The sequence below is a fragment of the Chiloscyllium punctatum genome, chromosome 24, assembly GCF_047496795.1.
Source record: "Chiloscyllium punctatum isolate Juve2018m chromosome 24, sChiPun1.3, whole genome shotgun sequence".
In the NCBI taxonomy this organism is placed as follows: Eukaryota; Metazoa; Chordata; class Chondrichthyes; order Orectolobiformes; family Hemiscylliidae; genus Chiloscyllium; species Chiloscyllium punctatum.
The window spans coordinates 38,900,147-38,913,980 of record NC_092762.1 but is presented as its reverse complement, the minus strand read 5'-3'; the positions used below and the strand labels follow the sequence as shown (position 1 = coordinate 38,913,980).

The window sequence follows — 13,834 nt, the reverse complement described above, 5'->3', positions numbered from 1 at the left end:
TCCATGGCCTCGACAAGCTTTCTGAAGTAAGGTGCCCATATCTCGACACTATTCTAACCAAAGCCTAATCGGAAACCTTTTATAGCTTTGTTCCTGTTTGCCTTTATACTTTACATCTCTTGTGTCTAAAATCTAAACTGTACCAACTCACATTTCTCCACTTTAATTTTCATCTGACATCCATGTGTTCACCTCTCTCTGCTCCTGTGCCCCATTTACTCCTGCAGTCATTTGGGATCATTTTGACAAATAACCATGTTAGTTATTTTCTGTGTAATGTACAAATGTTTGTAATTTGCCCCACCACCCTGACCGAAAGGATCGTACTGTTATACCCCTTCAGTTGATTAGAACTGATAGACTTAATCCTAACCAAGAGACAACAGCATGCTTGGGAAAGGTGAGTAAAAGCAAGGAAGATGCTGTTTGAAAAGAGCAGTGCCAAGCAAGGAAATGTGTGAAGACTTTATGGACAACTGAATTGGCTGAGCCATTCAATTTGGACAAAAACATGTTTTGCAATTTGATAAAATCAAATATAGAGAATGCAAGTGTGTTTATATGATGATTATCAGTGAGCTTCTGCACTGGCAATAGATTGAAGTTTATTTTGTGTTCAGGATGATCCCTTCAGAGGCAAAGCATCACCGTTCAATAATAATGTTCAAGAACTGCACACAGACCCATTTCAGTCAGAAGATCCTTTCAAGACAGATCCATTCAAAGGAGCTGATCCATTCAAAGATAGTGAGTAGATTGTAACTTTTGAAAGAGAAAAGTTGGGGGCAGTATATTTTCGAACCATCAGTGTGCATTAATGAATCAATTTAACCACGTTTTATTTGTATTCTTTGTGTTTCTTGAGCAGGTGATCCATTCCAAAATGACCCTTTTGCCCAACAACAGGCAGCTGCTGCAACAGGTATGATAGTTAGAATTTAGCTTCGGTTTCCTCAGTACCTGACATACAGCCATTCCCCAGACTCCTGTTGTGCTCTTTCATTGCAGTGCACATTTGAAGTTACCTTTCTGACTTCTAATGTGATTCAAGCTCCCTTTTCTGTTCCATCCCCAACATACTTTCCCATCATGTTCTAGAATTATTGGAATTAGCACCAGCTTGATTAGTTTTTTTTTCTGAATCTCTCAACTGGAAGCCTCTCATGGAAAAATGTGAAGTTATGCACTTTGGCAGGAAGAATGCAGGAGTTAAATGTTATTTAAAATAGATAAAGACTGCAGGAAGCTATTGAACAGAGGGATTTGATAGTCTTGTGCATAAATGTTAAAAAGTTAGTATCCAAGTTCAGCAGGGAATAGGGAAGACAAACGGAATGTTAACCTTTATTTCCAAGGGAGTGGAATATAGGGAAGTCTTGCTAAAACTTCACAAGGCACTAGTTAAGCCACAGCTGGGATGGTATGAATAGTTTTGGGCCTCTTATCCAAGGAAAGATCCTCCGGCACTGGAGGCAGTACAGAGAAGGTTTGTTAGGCTGATTTTGTTGATAGTGGGGGGACTGATTTATGAGATGAGATTGGGTAGTTACAGCCTGTACTCATCAGAGTTCAGAAGAATGAGTAGCAACCTTATTGAAACATGTAGAATTCTTAGATTTTTAGGGGATTTAAGAATATAATGTGGTAAGAATATAAGATGCAGCAAGAGTAGGTCATTTGGCCATTCGAGCCTGATCCACCATTCATTAAGAGCATGGCTATCTTTTCAGAGCTGAAAATGTGTTGCTGGAAAAGCGCAGCAGGTCAGGCAGCATCCAAGGAACAGGAGAATCGACATTTCAGGCATCAGCCCTTTTTCACGAACCTTTAATTCCTTTTCTGTGCAAAAAGTTATCTATCTTAGCTTTAAAAACATTTAGTGAGGATAAATGCAGAATGATTGTTTCCTTTTACTGGAAGGTCTAGGACCAGAGGTTAAAAATCACATAACAACAGGTCATAGTCCAACAGGTTTATTTAGAAGCACTAGCTTTCGGAGTGCTGCTCCTTCATCAGGTGGTTGTGGAGTATAAGCTCGTATGACACAGAATTTATAGCAAAGGTTTACAGTGTAATGTAACTGAAATTTTATATTTAAAAAGATCTGGATTGTTTGTTAAGTCTCTCATCTTTTAGAATGAACATGTTGGTTTCAATTCTTTCATATGTAAATCGCGGAACATTTAAAAATTACATTCTCAAGTGAACTTTAACAATTGGTGTCATGTCGGCCCTGATGACGCATTTAAGGTGTGAGGTGCCCTGTGTGACACTGTCTGTGCCACAACGGTCAGACTGATTCTAATCTAAAAAATGGATTTACAGAATCTTACATGGATTCATGCAGTTTTTGAGCAAAGTAAAATGTGATTCTGCAAGTACAAATTCACCCACAAACTTATATGTGTATGCGTGCATGTGAGTGTAGGGGATGGTGGGAGTTATGAGTGTCTGTATGCCCACCCATATGCACGCATACACGTATAAGTTTGTGGGTGAATTTGTACTTGCAGAATTACATTTTACTTTGCTCAAAAACTGCATGAATCCATGTAAGATTCTGTAAATCCATTTTTTAGATTAGAATCAGTCTGACCGTTGTGGCACAGACAGTGTCACACAGGGCACCTCACACCTTAAATGCGTCATCAGGGCCGACATGATACCAATTGTTAAAGTTCACTTGAGAATGTAATTTTTAAATGTTCCGCGATTTACATATGAAAGAATTGAAACTAACATTCTCATTCTAAAAGATGAGAGACTTAACAAACAATCCAGGTGTTTTTCAATATATAATTTCAATTACATCACACTGTATACTTTTGCTATAAATTTTGTGTCTTATGACCTTATACTCCTCAACCACCTGATGAAGGAGCAGCACTCCGAAAGCTAGTGCTTCTAAATAAATCTGTTGGACTGTAACCTGGTGTTACGTGATTTTTAATTTTGTACACCCCACTCCAACACTGGCACCTCCAACTCATGGGACCAGAGGGCACCTTCTCAGCTTAAGGTGTTGTCCTTTTAAGCTAGAGATGAAAAGAATTTCTTTACTGTGGGTAGTGAGTCTGTGGAATTCTTTAGTACAGAGAGCTGAAGATGTTGGGTTGTTAAGTGTGTTCAAGACTGAGAATGACAGGTTTTTAATTGGTATGGGAATCAAGGGTTATGGGGTAAAGGAAAGAAAGTGAAGTTGAGGATTTTCAGATCAGCTGTGATCTCATTAAATAGCGCAGCTGCCTGAATGGGCTGAATGATCTATTTTAGCTGCTACATCTTCTTGCCTTAAGGATCTACCCATCTATTGTATTGAGAAATCAGATACCACTAAATGGCCCTTAGTAAAGCAAGTATGATTGAAGGAATGATGCCTTTCAAATTCAAAATCTTTTAGCCTTTGAATTTGAATTAATAGGTCAACTTCTTCTTTTTTGGCAGTACTTCAGGTACAGTAGCATAACCAAACTCGTTAGTCTAAGTGGGCTTAGTTTGGTCAATAATTCTTATTGTTAAAAAAAAGCTAAAATGCTGAAAGCCTTTGACGTGTCAAATGGACTAAAGACAAATTACTGTTGATGTTGGAAACCTGAAGCAAACACAGAATGCTGAAGAAACTCTGCAGGTCTGACAGCATCTGGAGAGAGAGAAAGAGAATTATCATTTTGAGTCCAATCTGAGGGAAAAGTTGTTAGCTCCATTTCTCTCTCTCCAGATGCTGAGTTTCTCTAACGTTTTCTGTGTATATGTCAAATGAAATCTGTTTTGAGAAAAACACTGTTCAGATCAATGTTGTTATATTAGCCCTGCTCTGAAGATTGTATTGGTTTTCTTTCCAGTGACTAGCTGAATGTTTCCAGATTTCCAGCACCCTCCGTAACTTTTTTCCATTTTAGGCAGAGATTGCTGATGGCCTGCATGTTTCTTTATCATACATTTTCAGCTTTTCATCTTTAGTTTGAAGTCACATCCTGCAGTCATGTGCTCAATCTAGCTCCTTTTGACCTTGGATTTCTGTACAGATCCATTTGGTGCCGATCCATTTAAAGAAAGTGATCCCTTCCATAATGTATCATCTGATGAATTCTTCAAGAAACCGTCAAAGAGTGATCCTTTCACATCTTCATCCACTGACCCTTTCAGCAGAGAGCCCACCGTGCCACCTAAAGTAAGTGTGATTTCAAAGTGCTAATTTGATTTTAATCAAAGGTGGGGAAGCTCTTTTAATGCAGGTACTTTTTTCAGAGATGTGTGTCCATTGGTAGCCTCCCCATATTTGCGTTGCTAAAGCTGGTCTTTTTAATTGCTCCTAAGCCTGTGAATCTGTTGCTAGAAAATAAGAATCAGATTTCATCCTCTAGACAAGGAACAAAATTGGCAACGTACAAAGATGAAGGGATTATTCATCCACCAAAACCAGTTCTGTCATTCAATTTGATCTTGGCTGATCAGTATCCTAACTCAATATACAACTCAATTACATACAAAACTAAATTCCACTTCCCTTAATGCACTTATCTAAATGAGAATCTATTTATCTTATCTTTGGAAGTTTCAACTGACCCCAGTTTCAGCAGCCTTTGGAAGAGATTTCCACTGGCCTACGGATGCAGAAGTCATTACTGTCCTCTGATTTGAATGACCTAGCTCTACCTTTAAAATTGTTGTACGCAGTGCCTGAAAGGAAATAGATCCCTCTACTTGTCCTATTAAATCCTTTAATCATTCTAAACTCTTCAGTTAAATTATCTTTTAAACAAAACAAGTCTGTACAGTAAAACAGAAAATCGTGCAGATCCTCAGTAGGTTGGACAGCATATAAAGGAAGAAAAACAGAATTAATGGTTCAAGTCAATGACCTTTCATTAGAACAGGGAAACATTAAGAATGTTATAGGTTTTGTGCAAGGGGTGTTTGGGACAAGGGCAAAGGAAGGCCTCTGACAGGGTGGAAGATGGGAGCTATTAAATGACAAGATATAGTCTTACAGAATGATGATGGAACAGGGAAAGAAACAAAAGATGTGCCAAGATATTTTGATGTTTGGAAGCAAAAATGAGTTATAGTTCAGAATGAGAGGAGAATGCATACCAAAGCAATCATCAAAATACTGGAAACATTATTGAGAGAGTTGAGCCTCAGTAGGACTAGAACAAGAAAAGTTCCACATAACTCGCATGTGATTGTCCAAACAACATTTTTTTTTATTTGGAGGAAGTAAGACGATTTATAGAAGAAATTGTTTTATGTGTAAATAGTCAGAGGAAGGTGTGGTCTATGGAAACTGGTTGGACCTCTGTCCAAGGAAGAAACGGATATCCTTTATATCACCCTAATAATGGATGGAGGTAAAAGGAGATTGGAAGTTCATGGTAAGGAAGTGATGGTTAGGACAAGAAAATTGGAAACTTAGCTATTTTCAAAATTTAATTCTTCTGGTCTGGTTTTGTTGCGGTGAATCTATGCACTCCCGCCCAGGCCAATATATCCATTTGGATTACAGAAGTTGGTTTCTCATAATTACACTGAAACCAGCCTCATTGTAAAAGTGGTTGAAACCTCAACATTTGTTTTGAACCTAAACTGACCTTGAGACTATTCAGCATTTTCACTTCTGCCGAGTGACTCTAATTTTCAGCAGGGCCGCCTGCAGTCATTTGGTATATGTTGTCTTTTCTAAAGACCTATTTCGTGAATAGTTATGGATATTTTATTATTTAATCAGAAAGTGAATGTTAGAACTGATGAGATACATTGATTAAAGAGGCTGACAGAAGACTCCAGTAGCACACTCTAATGATATTGAAAGCAATTGTTATAGTTTCCAAGGCTTATGATGCACTAAGTATTCAATCAAGTCCTGACCATTGGGATTCATTGTGCAAGTGAGTGAGAGAAGTGCAACAAGACATTATAGTTCTCTAACGTTTATATGTATAAATAACTTAAAATGAACATCTGAATTTCACTCATATGCCCATGGTAATGTTGCAAGGTAACATATATTAGGATTGTATTTATGGTTCTATGTAGTATCTGAAAGTGATACTTAGGTAAGATACTTTAGTGCAATATTTACAGGAGAGAGATAATATTTTAGTCAAATTTGGAAATATGTTTTGCAGAGCAGACTTGAGGGGCCGAATTACCCAGTCCTGCTATTAATAAATTATACTTGTATGTGTGATTGCCTGATTTGAGCTTTGAGTTGAGATGTCTGACTGCAGGCTAACTTATTTTGCAAATTTTAAAACTTTAAAATTTGGGCCGACAGTTCTGATCCCTGCTGCCCCAAGAAGTCTTCTTTGGGTCATCACCTTCACTTGCCCTCAAAAATAAAATTTATGTTTCTAACCCTGTCAACACCATGGCTCACATGTCTAAGGTAAAAGCTGCACAGTTTTGCCGAATGCTCCCTCAGGTTGCTCTCCAAGCTCTGAACAATTTTAAAATGAAATTTAAGATCAAATTCCATCTGGAATCTGATCGCAGCTCTTTGTTTGATTTCTTCTCCTGTTTGACAACCTGAGAAATAATGTTAAAAGTCATGTCTATTATCTTAAGACTGGTTTGGACTTTTGTCAGTAAACTGAAAAACCTCAAATTAAATATTGTGAAATGCTGATGAGGCAGAGCCCCACCAGTCTGAGGAGCACCTGGTATTACTATGAATATAACTACAACCGAAAGGCACAGAAAGAACACTCCAGAAAATCTAAAATAAAATCAGAAGAAGTTACAAAATCTATCCATCTGCCAATAGCACTTATACCAGTTTCTGTTTCTATAATGTGTCATTGATTATTTACCATACAAGAGTGATTCGTACAAAACTGTTGGCTTGTCCTGGGCTGCTACTATAAAATTTGAACATGTATCCTGATAAACTTCTTGTTTGATTTCATCCTTGATTCTCTGAGCTATAAACTTGGAAACTTATTTGACTTAAATCACCACCATTCTTCTTCCCAAGATGGAATCACAGGGTTCAAACAATTCCTCAGTGTTGTATTTCCATCTTGTCCGACCTGCTATCAGGACCCAGAAGCAGCTGCCACGGTAATCCCAAGGCCCGGTGCATGTTGGGGGGCAGCGTGCACTCCCTGTTAATTTATTCTGCAGCATGTGTGCTACTATTGAGCTGGGTTGACACCCAAAGAGATTGGTAAAAGCAATGACTGCAGATGCTGAAAATCAAATACTGGATTAGTGGTGCTGGAAGAGCACAGCAGTTCAGGCAGCATCCAACGAGCAGCTGCTCGTTGGATGCTGCCTGAACTGCTGTGCTCTTCCAGCACCACTAATCCAGTACCCAAAGAGATTTGTCAGTTTTTCAGAGTTGCGACCCTGGAAAAAAATGGGTACGGCATGTCTGAACCAAGTGAGAGTCTATCCTTGCTACATTTCTAACTCTGGCAGTTTGCAATGGGAGAGAGTAACTTACATTTATAATGTGTGTTTAACATGATAAAACATGCCAAATGCTAAGTATATATTAACTATTTAGAGCTGATACTCCATGTTTTGTTCTCCAGTCCACTTTTGGGTATTGTGACAAAACAACATTTATTACCTTTCCCTAGATAACCAGTGGAGATTTAGATAGACTATCTTGAATAACTGTAATCCCTGTTGTGCTTGATAACAGGTTCGAAATTCCAGGAGCCAATTCAGTGTAGGCAGTGGACATTCCCATAGGCTGGGAGGACAGTCCTGTTTCAATAATGGGACCCAGTACCACATCTCATCAGTAGCAGTCACAGACCAGAGAGTGCCTGAATCAAAGCCTACCAGGATTTATTTAGCAATCTCCCCAAGTGGTGGAGAGCCCCTTGCATCTTACTAAATGCCAGTAAAGGTGGAAAGAGACTGACAACTGGCCACTTGATTAGCTCTATTAAACTTTGGATAGAAGGCCCATTTGTGGCATTAAGTGCTAAAGTCTGAGATGGGCCTAATTTTATGCATTTGTCCCACCTCCAGTCTCTCAGCCCTTCCTCAGATTGATGGGTTTGACTAGCCCCAGGATTTTGACTCTGAAGCACTTCATAGATGTTTAGTTTTGGGCTGTAATCTGTTCCAATTATCTTTTTCGACATCTGTTATTCCATCAGAAATTTCTTTGTCAGTGTCTTCTCTGAACGCTTAGCTTGACACAAGATGTTTTCATTGAGTGTGTGTACTGTCTTCACCAGATTTGTGTGATGGTCGGTGTGCTACCACAAATCATTGTCAATGCCTGTGACAGCCAATTACTTGTAGGCTAATTATATATGAATTGTTTTTAATTGCCCTAATAACTAGGAATTCACTTGTACCCCAATAAATTGAAGCAGACTAAAACTATGATTATTGAGTTAGGTGGTGCATATTTTAGTGAGCATTGCTCTAAATGAGTATGCAAGTATGTAAGGGTTGACTGCAGTTCTGTCCTTAACTTTAAATACTACATACATAAGCAATAACTTGGCTTTTATGTAGAAAAAACGTCCAAAAGAGAATTTAGGAGGGGTTTCTTTTTAATAAAATGTGAAAAATGACTTTTTAAGACAATTTAGATTAGAGTGGTGCTGGAAAAGCACAGCAGTTCAGGCAGCATCTGAGGAGCAGTGCTGCCTAGACTGCTGTGCTTTTCCAGCACCACTCTAATCTAGACTCTGGTTTCCAGCATCTGCAGTCATTGTTTTTACATTTTTAAGACAATTATCCAAGGTCAAAAAGATGAGCTTTCAGCAGGGCCTTACAAGGTGGGAGACAGAATGAGGGGTTAGAGGAGAAATGCCAGAGTATAGGTTCCAGCTGACTGGCACCACCGGTAACAAAGGTAACTGGGATGAGGTCTTGCAGGGTTGGAGAAGGTTGCAGAAATAAAGCATGAAGCCGAGGAAAGATCTAAATTTGGTGGGTATTTTAAATGAGATTTCCATGTATCAGAAACCAGGGTGCAGTGGCAGGTAGGTTATTGCAGGGGAGGATATGGAGTGCATAGAAGGCACAAAGATCCTTTCAAGTTGCACAATTGGGTATTGTGACAAAACAAATGCAAAAATGCAAGTGACAGAGCTATCATGCAGGCTACATATAAATCATGGAAAAATAAACTTAAATGGTTCAATGAATATATTGCACATGCAAAAATAAATTACAAAAAACAGTGGAATTGTTGAATCTGAAGGTAACAAATTACAGCTGGGTGTTTTAATATTTTTGTAATTGGCATCTTTCCACCTATGAAATAATGAACATATCCATTTGTGATACGATAGTTTCACTTACACTTTTTTGCTGATGGCTGGAGAGACCAATCTGAAAGATGCAAATTTTGCCACAAATGACATTGTAAATAGTTCAACAGGTTTATTTGAAATTGTAAGCTTTCGGAGCTCCGCTGCTTCCTCAGGCATGGTATGTTAGAAAGGTATAAGACACAATATTTATAAGCAGAGAATTAACAACTTTAAAATGAGCTGCCCTTGTTGAATACTTTTATCAGTTAGGAAGTAGACTCCTGATTAAAATGCAAAATCCAGATTCTTTTCAATTCTTTGTCCTGAGGTAGTTAAAGGTTTTATCAATGTAGAAGAAGTGATATCTCAGGTTAGACAATGCACTTTAGATGTGAGGTCCCACTTCAAATCTGTTTAAATTTGAGATACATTTTTCTTGACAGAAAAGAATCTTGAATGAAATAATTCCTCCCAGTGTGCATGTATATGTGTGTGGGCGAGAGAGGGCGTGTGTGCATATTTGTGTGTGTATATGTGTGCGCTCTTGAGAGTGTGAGCTAGAGAAGGCGCGAGTGTCTGTGCGAGAGAGTGAGTGCACGTGCATGAGAATGTCTGTGTGCGTGCGCGCTAGAGAGAGCGAGTGTGAGTATGTGCTAGAGAGAGCGAGTGTGCGTGCCGGAGAGAGTGGGTGTGTGAGCGTGCACTGGAGAGAGCGAGTGTGTGCATACGTGCGCTGGAGAGAACGAGAGTGAGTGCACATGCTAGAGAGCGGGAGAGTATGCTTGCTAGAGAGATAGTGAGCGTGCTAGAAAGCGAGAGTGCGTGAGGGAAGTGCGTGTGCGTGCGCCAGGGAGAGCAAGACTGTGCCCGTGAGCTAGAGAGAGCGAGAGCGTGCACACTCATGCTAGAGAGAGTGAGATTGCACGCGCTAGAAAGAACGAAAGTGTGCTTGAGGGAGGGAGCGAGCGAGATTGTGCATGCTAGAGAGAGCAAGAGTCATTGTGGGCACTAGAGAGAAGGGGAGTGTGCATGTGCACTGGAGATAGTGAGAGTGCATGTGTATGCTAGCGAGAGCAAGAGTGTGCATGTGCTAGAGGGAGCAGGAGTGTGTGTGCATGCTAGAGAGAGCAGAAGTGGTCCTGTGCTAGAGAGGTGCGCTAGAGAGAGAGGGAGTGTACACACACGCTGGAGAGAGCGAGAGTGAGAACGTGCTAGAGAGAATGAGTTTGTGTGTGCACTAGAGAGAGCAAGAGAGCGAGTGTGTGTGTGCTCGCGCAAGAGAGGGCGAGCTTGTGTGTGCGCGCGCTGGAGAGGGTGAGAGTGCGTGGATGCGCCATGGAGAGTGAGTGTGTGCATGCATGCTTGAGTGAACGAGAGTGAGAGTGTGCACTCTTGCTAGAGGGACAGTGAGCACGCGCTCGTGGGGAGGGGGAGAGAGTGCGCGTGCGCGCTCGTGGGCTCATGCAAGCGCATGTGTTTGGCTGTGCTCGAAAGAGAATGTGTATGTTTTTGTGCATGTGTGAGATTGTGTGTGTGTGTGTGTGTGTGTGTGTGTGTGTGTGTGTGCATGCATGTGAGAGAGGGAGAGTGGCTTTGCGTGCAAGAAAGAGCGTGTATGTGTGTGCGAGAGAGAGAGAGAAAAGCTTTGTGAGCGAGAATGAGCACAGGTGTGTACGTGCAAGAGACAGCGTGGTGTGCGCTAAGGAGAGAGTATGTATGCGCGCGTGAATTAATTAATAATTGTGTATGCGCGCACACGCAATAGAGAAAGTATGAGCATGTGCGTGCGCATGAGAGAGGGAGAGCGAGGATGTAGGCGAAAGAGTGAGCGAGTGCGTGTGGAAAGTGAGAGAGTGTGTACACACAAGAAAGTGCATGTGTGTATGTGAACGAGGGAAAGTGTGAATGCACATGCGAGTGTGTGTGCGCACACGCGTGAGAGTACAAGAATATCTGTGCAAGGGGAGTGAGTGTGTGTGCGCGAGAGAGGGAGAGTGCACACGCATGTGAGGTGGAGAGTGTGTGCGCGAGCACATGCAAGAGAGTCTGTGCGAGCATGCGAGAGAGGGAGAGCATCTGTGCAAGCGAATGCGTGTGAGCGTGTTTGTGCTCGATAGCTTGTGTGTTTGTGTGCACGAGAGAGGGCATGTGTGCATATGTGAGAGAGCAAGAGCGCGGCTTTGTACACGAGAAAGAGATAATGATCACGTATGCACACACTCGTGATAGAGAAAGTGTGAGCGTGTACGTGTATGCGTGCGGGCGAGAAAATGAGCGAGTGTACAACGGAGAGAGAGTGAGCGTGTGCGCGAGGGAGAGAGAGCATGCGTGGATGAGGGAAATTGAGCACATGTGCACACGTACGAGAGAGTGATCGTGTGTATACACGTGCACGAGAGCAATTGTGCATGTGCGTGAGAGAGACCGAGCATGTGCAAGCGAGAGTGAACATGTGCGCACAAGTGTGTGTATGCTTGCAAATGCGGGAGAGGATGAGAGTGCATCATGTGCGAGAGACTGATCATGCACATGTGAGAGAGAGTCATTGTGCGCATGCGAGAGAGAGAGTGTGTGTGTATGCGCGAGAGAGTGAGGGTGTGTACATGCGCCTGTGAGGGAGTGTGAGTGCACATCTGAGAATGAGAGACAGAGAGGGGGTGCACATGCGCATGCAAGAGACAGAGAGCATGCGTGTAATAGAAGCTTCAAAATGCATTAAAACCCGGACAGCTTTAGCTGACCAGTAACAAGTAACATTCATCCCTCACAAGTGTCAGGCAGTGACCATCTTCAATCGGAGAGAATCCAATCACCACTGGACATTCCTAAACTAAAACTGTTTCCTAAAACTGAGTATCACACTTTCAATATCCTTGTCATTACCGTAAAACAGAAACTGATCTTGACTAGCCATATAATGGCTAGGAATTCAGCAGTGAGTAGCTTACCACTTCCCTCCCAAACCTGTCCACCATCTACAAGACACAAGTCAAAAGTGTGATGGAATACTGCCTATATGCCTGGATGAGTGCAGCTCCAACAACACTTAAGAAGCTTGGTACACCCAGGACAAAAAAAAACCTGTTTACTTGGTAACTCCCGCATCATCAGCAGCATTCAGTCTCTTGAACACTGTTACCTGGCAGCAGCAGTGTATCACCTACAAGATGCACTGCAGTAATTCTCAAAGGCATCTTCCAACCTGTAATCTTGACCAGCTAGAAGGGCAATGACAGCAAATGCATGAGAACACCCTGCTTACAAATTTCTCTTCAAGACACTGACCATACTGACTTGGAACCAAAGCTCTATTCCATCACTGATGCAGGGTCAAAATCATAGAACTCAAGTCCCAACAGCATATACAAATACTCACACTCCAAGGATTGCAACAGTTCAAGAAGGCAGCTCACAACCATCTCCAGCAGGCCAAATTATTAGGCATAGGCAATAAATTCCAGTGTAGGTAGCATTTACAATGTGTGAATGAAGAATGTGCAGTTCTGTCACCATGTTAGAGCTTCATAAAACTCTATCAAAGTTGAGGTTTCAGAATCAGTCAAGCGTACAGTGTTAGAGAGTTGGTTGCATGCTGAAATCTTGAGGCTGTGAAACCCGAGGGAGTGAACAGCTGTGATGCACCTTTAAATGCTGTCAAAGTTTCCAACTGTAATTGTGGCCAATGTGATTCAAGCTTGTAGCCTAGTTCCTGCAGCTTTAAAAGTGGCTGTCCTGAAGTACTTTTAAAAACCCCCAACTCTTCTCATGTTCCCCTCCCTTCCACATCCATGTTCATACTAAGTCAACCCCCACCGAACCCTGCCCTCAAGTTGTGCCTTTGTAGGTGTGACCCATCACCCTCGTGCGTTTGGAGGTCTTACTGAGGAGTCATGACAAATTTCCAGCCTTGAAGTGAGGTTCTGATGGAAAGAGTTTCGGAGCCCCTCCATGAATTTAGTTACACTGTCTTTTTTCAGTGGCAGTTATTTTTATTTTCATTGCTTAAAATATCTGCTTATTTTAAGATCATCAGTATCATAGAACAATGCATGTAGTTATGTTGACACTGGTTTAATATGAAGAAATTGGAGTCTTTTAGAACTTTCATTTTCTTTTTTCTTTAAATTTTAGGCTGACCCCTTTGGAAGTAGTGATCCATTTGCACCAGCTACAACCAAAGGCCCAGGTGAGTTTTTGCCCCTTTTATGCTGTAAAGTGATTGTCTGATTCCATCAGTGTCACAACAGTCAACAGTCAACAGAAATTATTGGAAATACTTCTGACTAGCCTCCAGAGTATTTTCACAAATTCTGTTATAAGCCGTCAAGTTGAAATGCTAACTGTTTCTCTGTGTGCAGAAGTACTCTGACCTATTGACCATTCCTAGCACTTCCTATTTCTTCATTGGATATGAGCATCAGTGGAAAGACCATAAGGAGGAGGAATAGGAGTGGGCCATTTGGCCCCTCGAGCCTGCTCTGTATTTCAACAGGATCATGGCTGATCTGACATTACTCTCACCCACTTTCCTCCGTTTTCCCCATAACCCTTGATTTCCTGACTGATCAAGACTTTCTTGCCCTTAATTATGCACAAAGACTCTG

General features: G+C 41.3%; 1 protein-coding gene across 8 annotated transcripts in view; it reads left to right on the top strand.

Moving 5' to 3' along the window:
- Positions 1-13,834, top strand: part of eps15l1a (epidermal growth factor receptor pathway substrate 15-like 1a) — a 377,875-nt gene that overhangs the window by 212,530 nt on the left and 151,511 nt on the right. For all 8 annotated transcript variants that reach the window (XM_072593645.1, XM_072593644.1, XM_072593643.1 and 5 more), the window contains 4 exons: positions 621-747; positions 869-922; positions 4,026-4,171; positions 13,362-13,416. In XM_072593645.1, the coding sequence (XP_072449746.1) occupies positions 621-747; positions 869-922; positions 4,026-4,171; positions 13,362-13,416 (382 nt within the window). The remainder of the gene's footprint in view (positions 1-620; positions 748-868; positions 923-4,025; positions 4,172-13,361; positions 13,417-13,834) is intronic.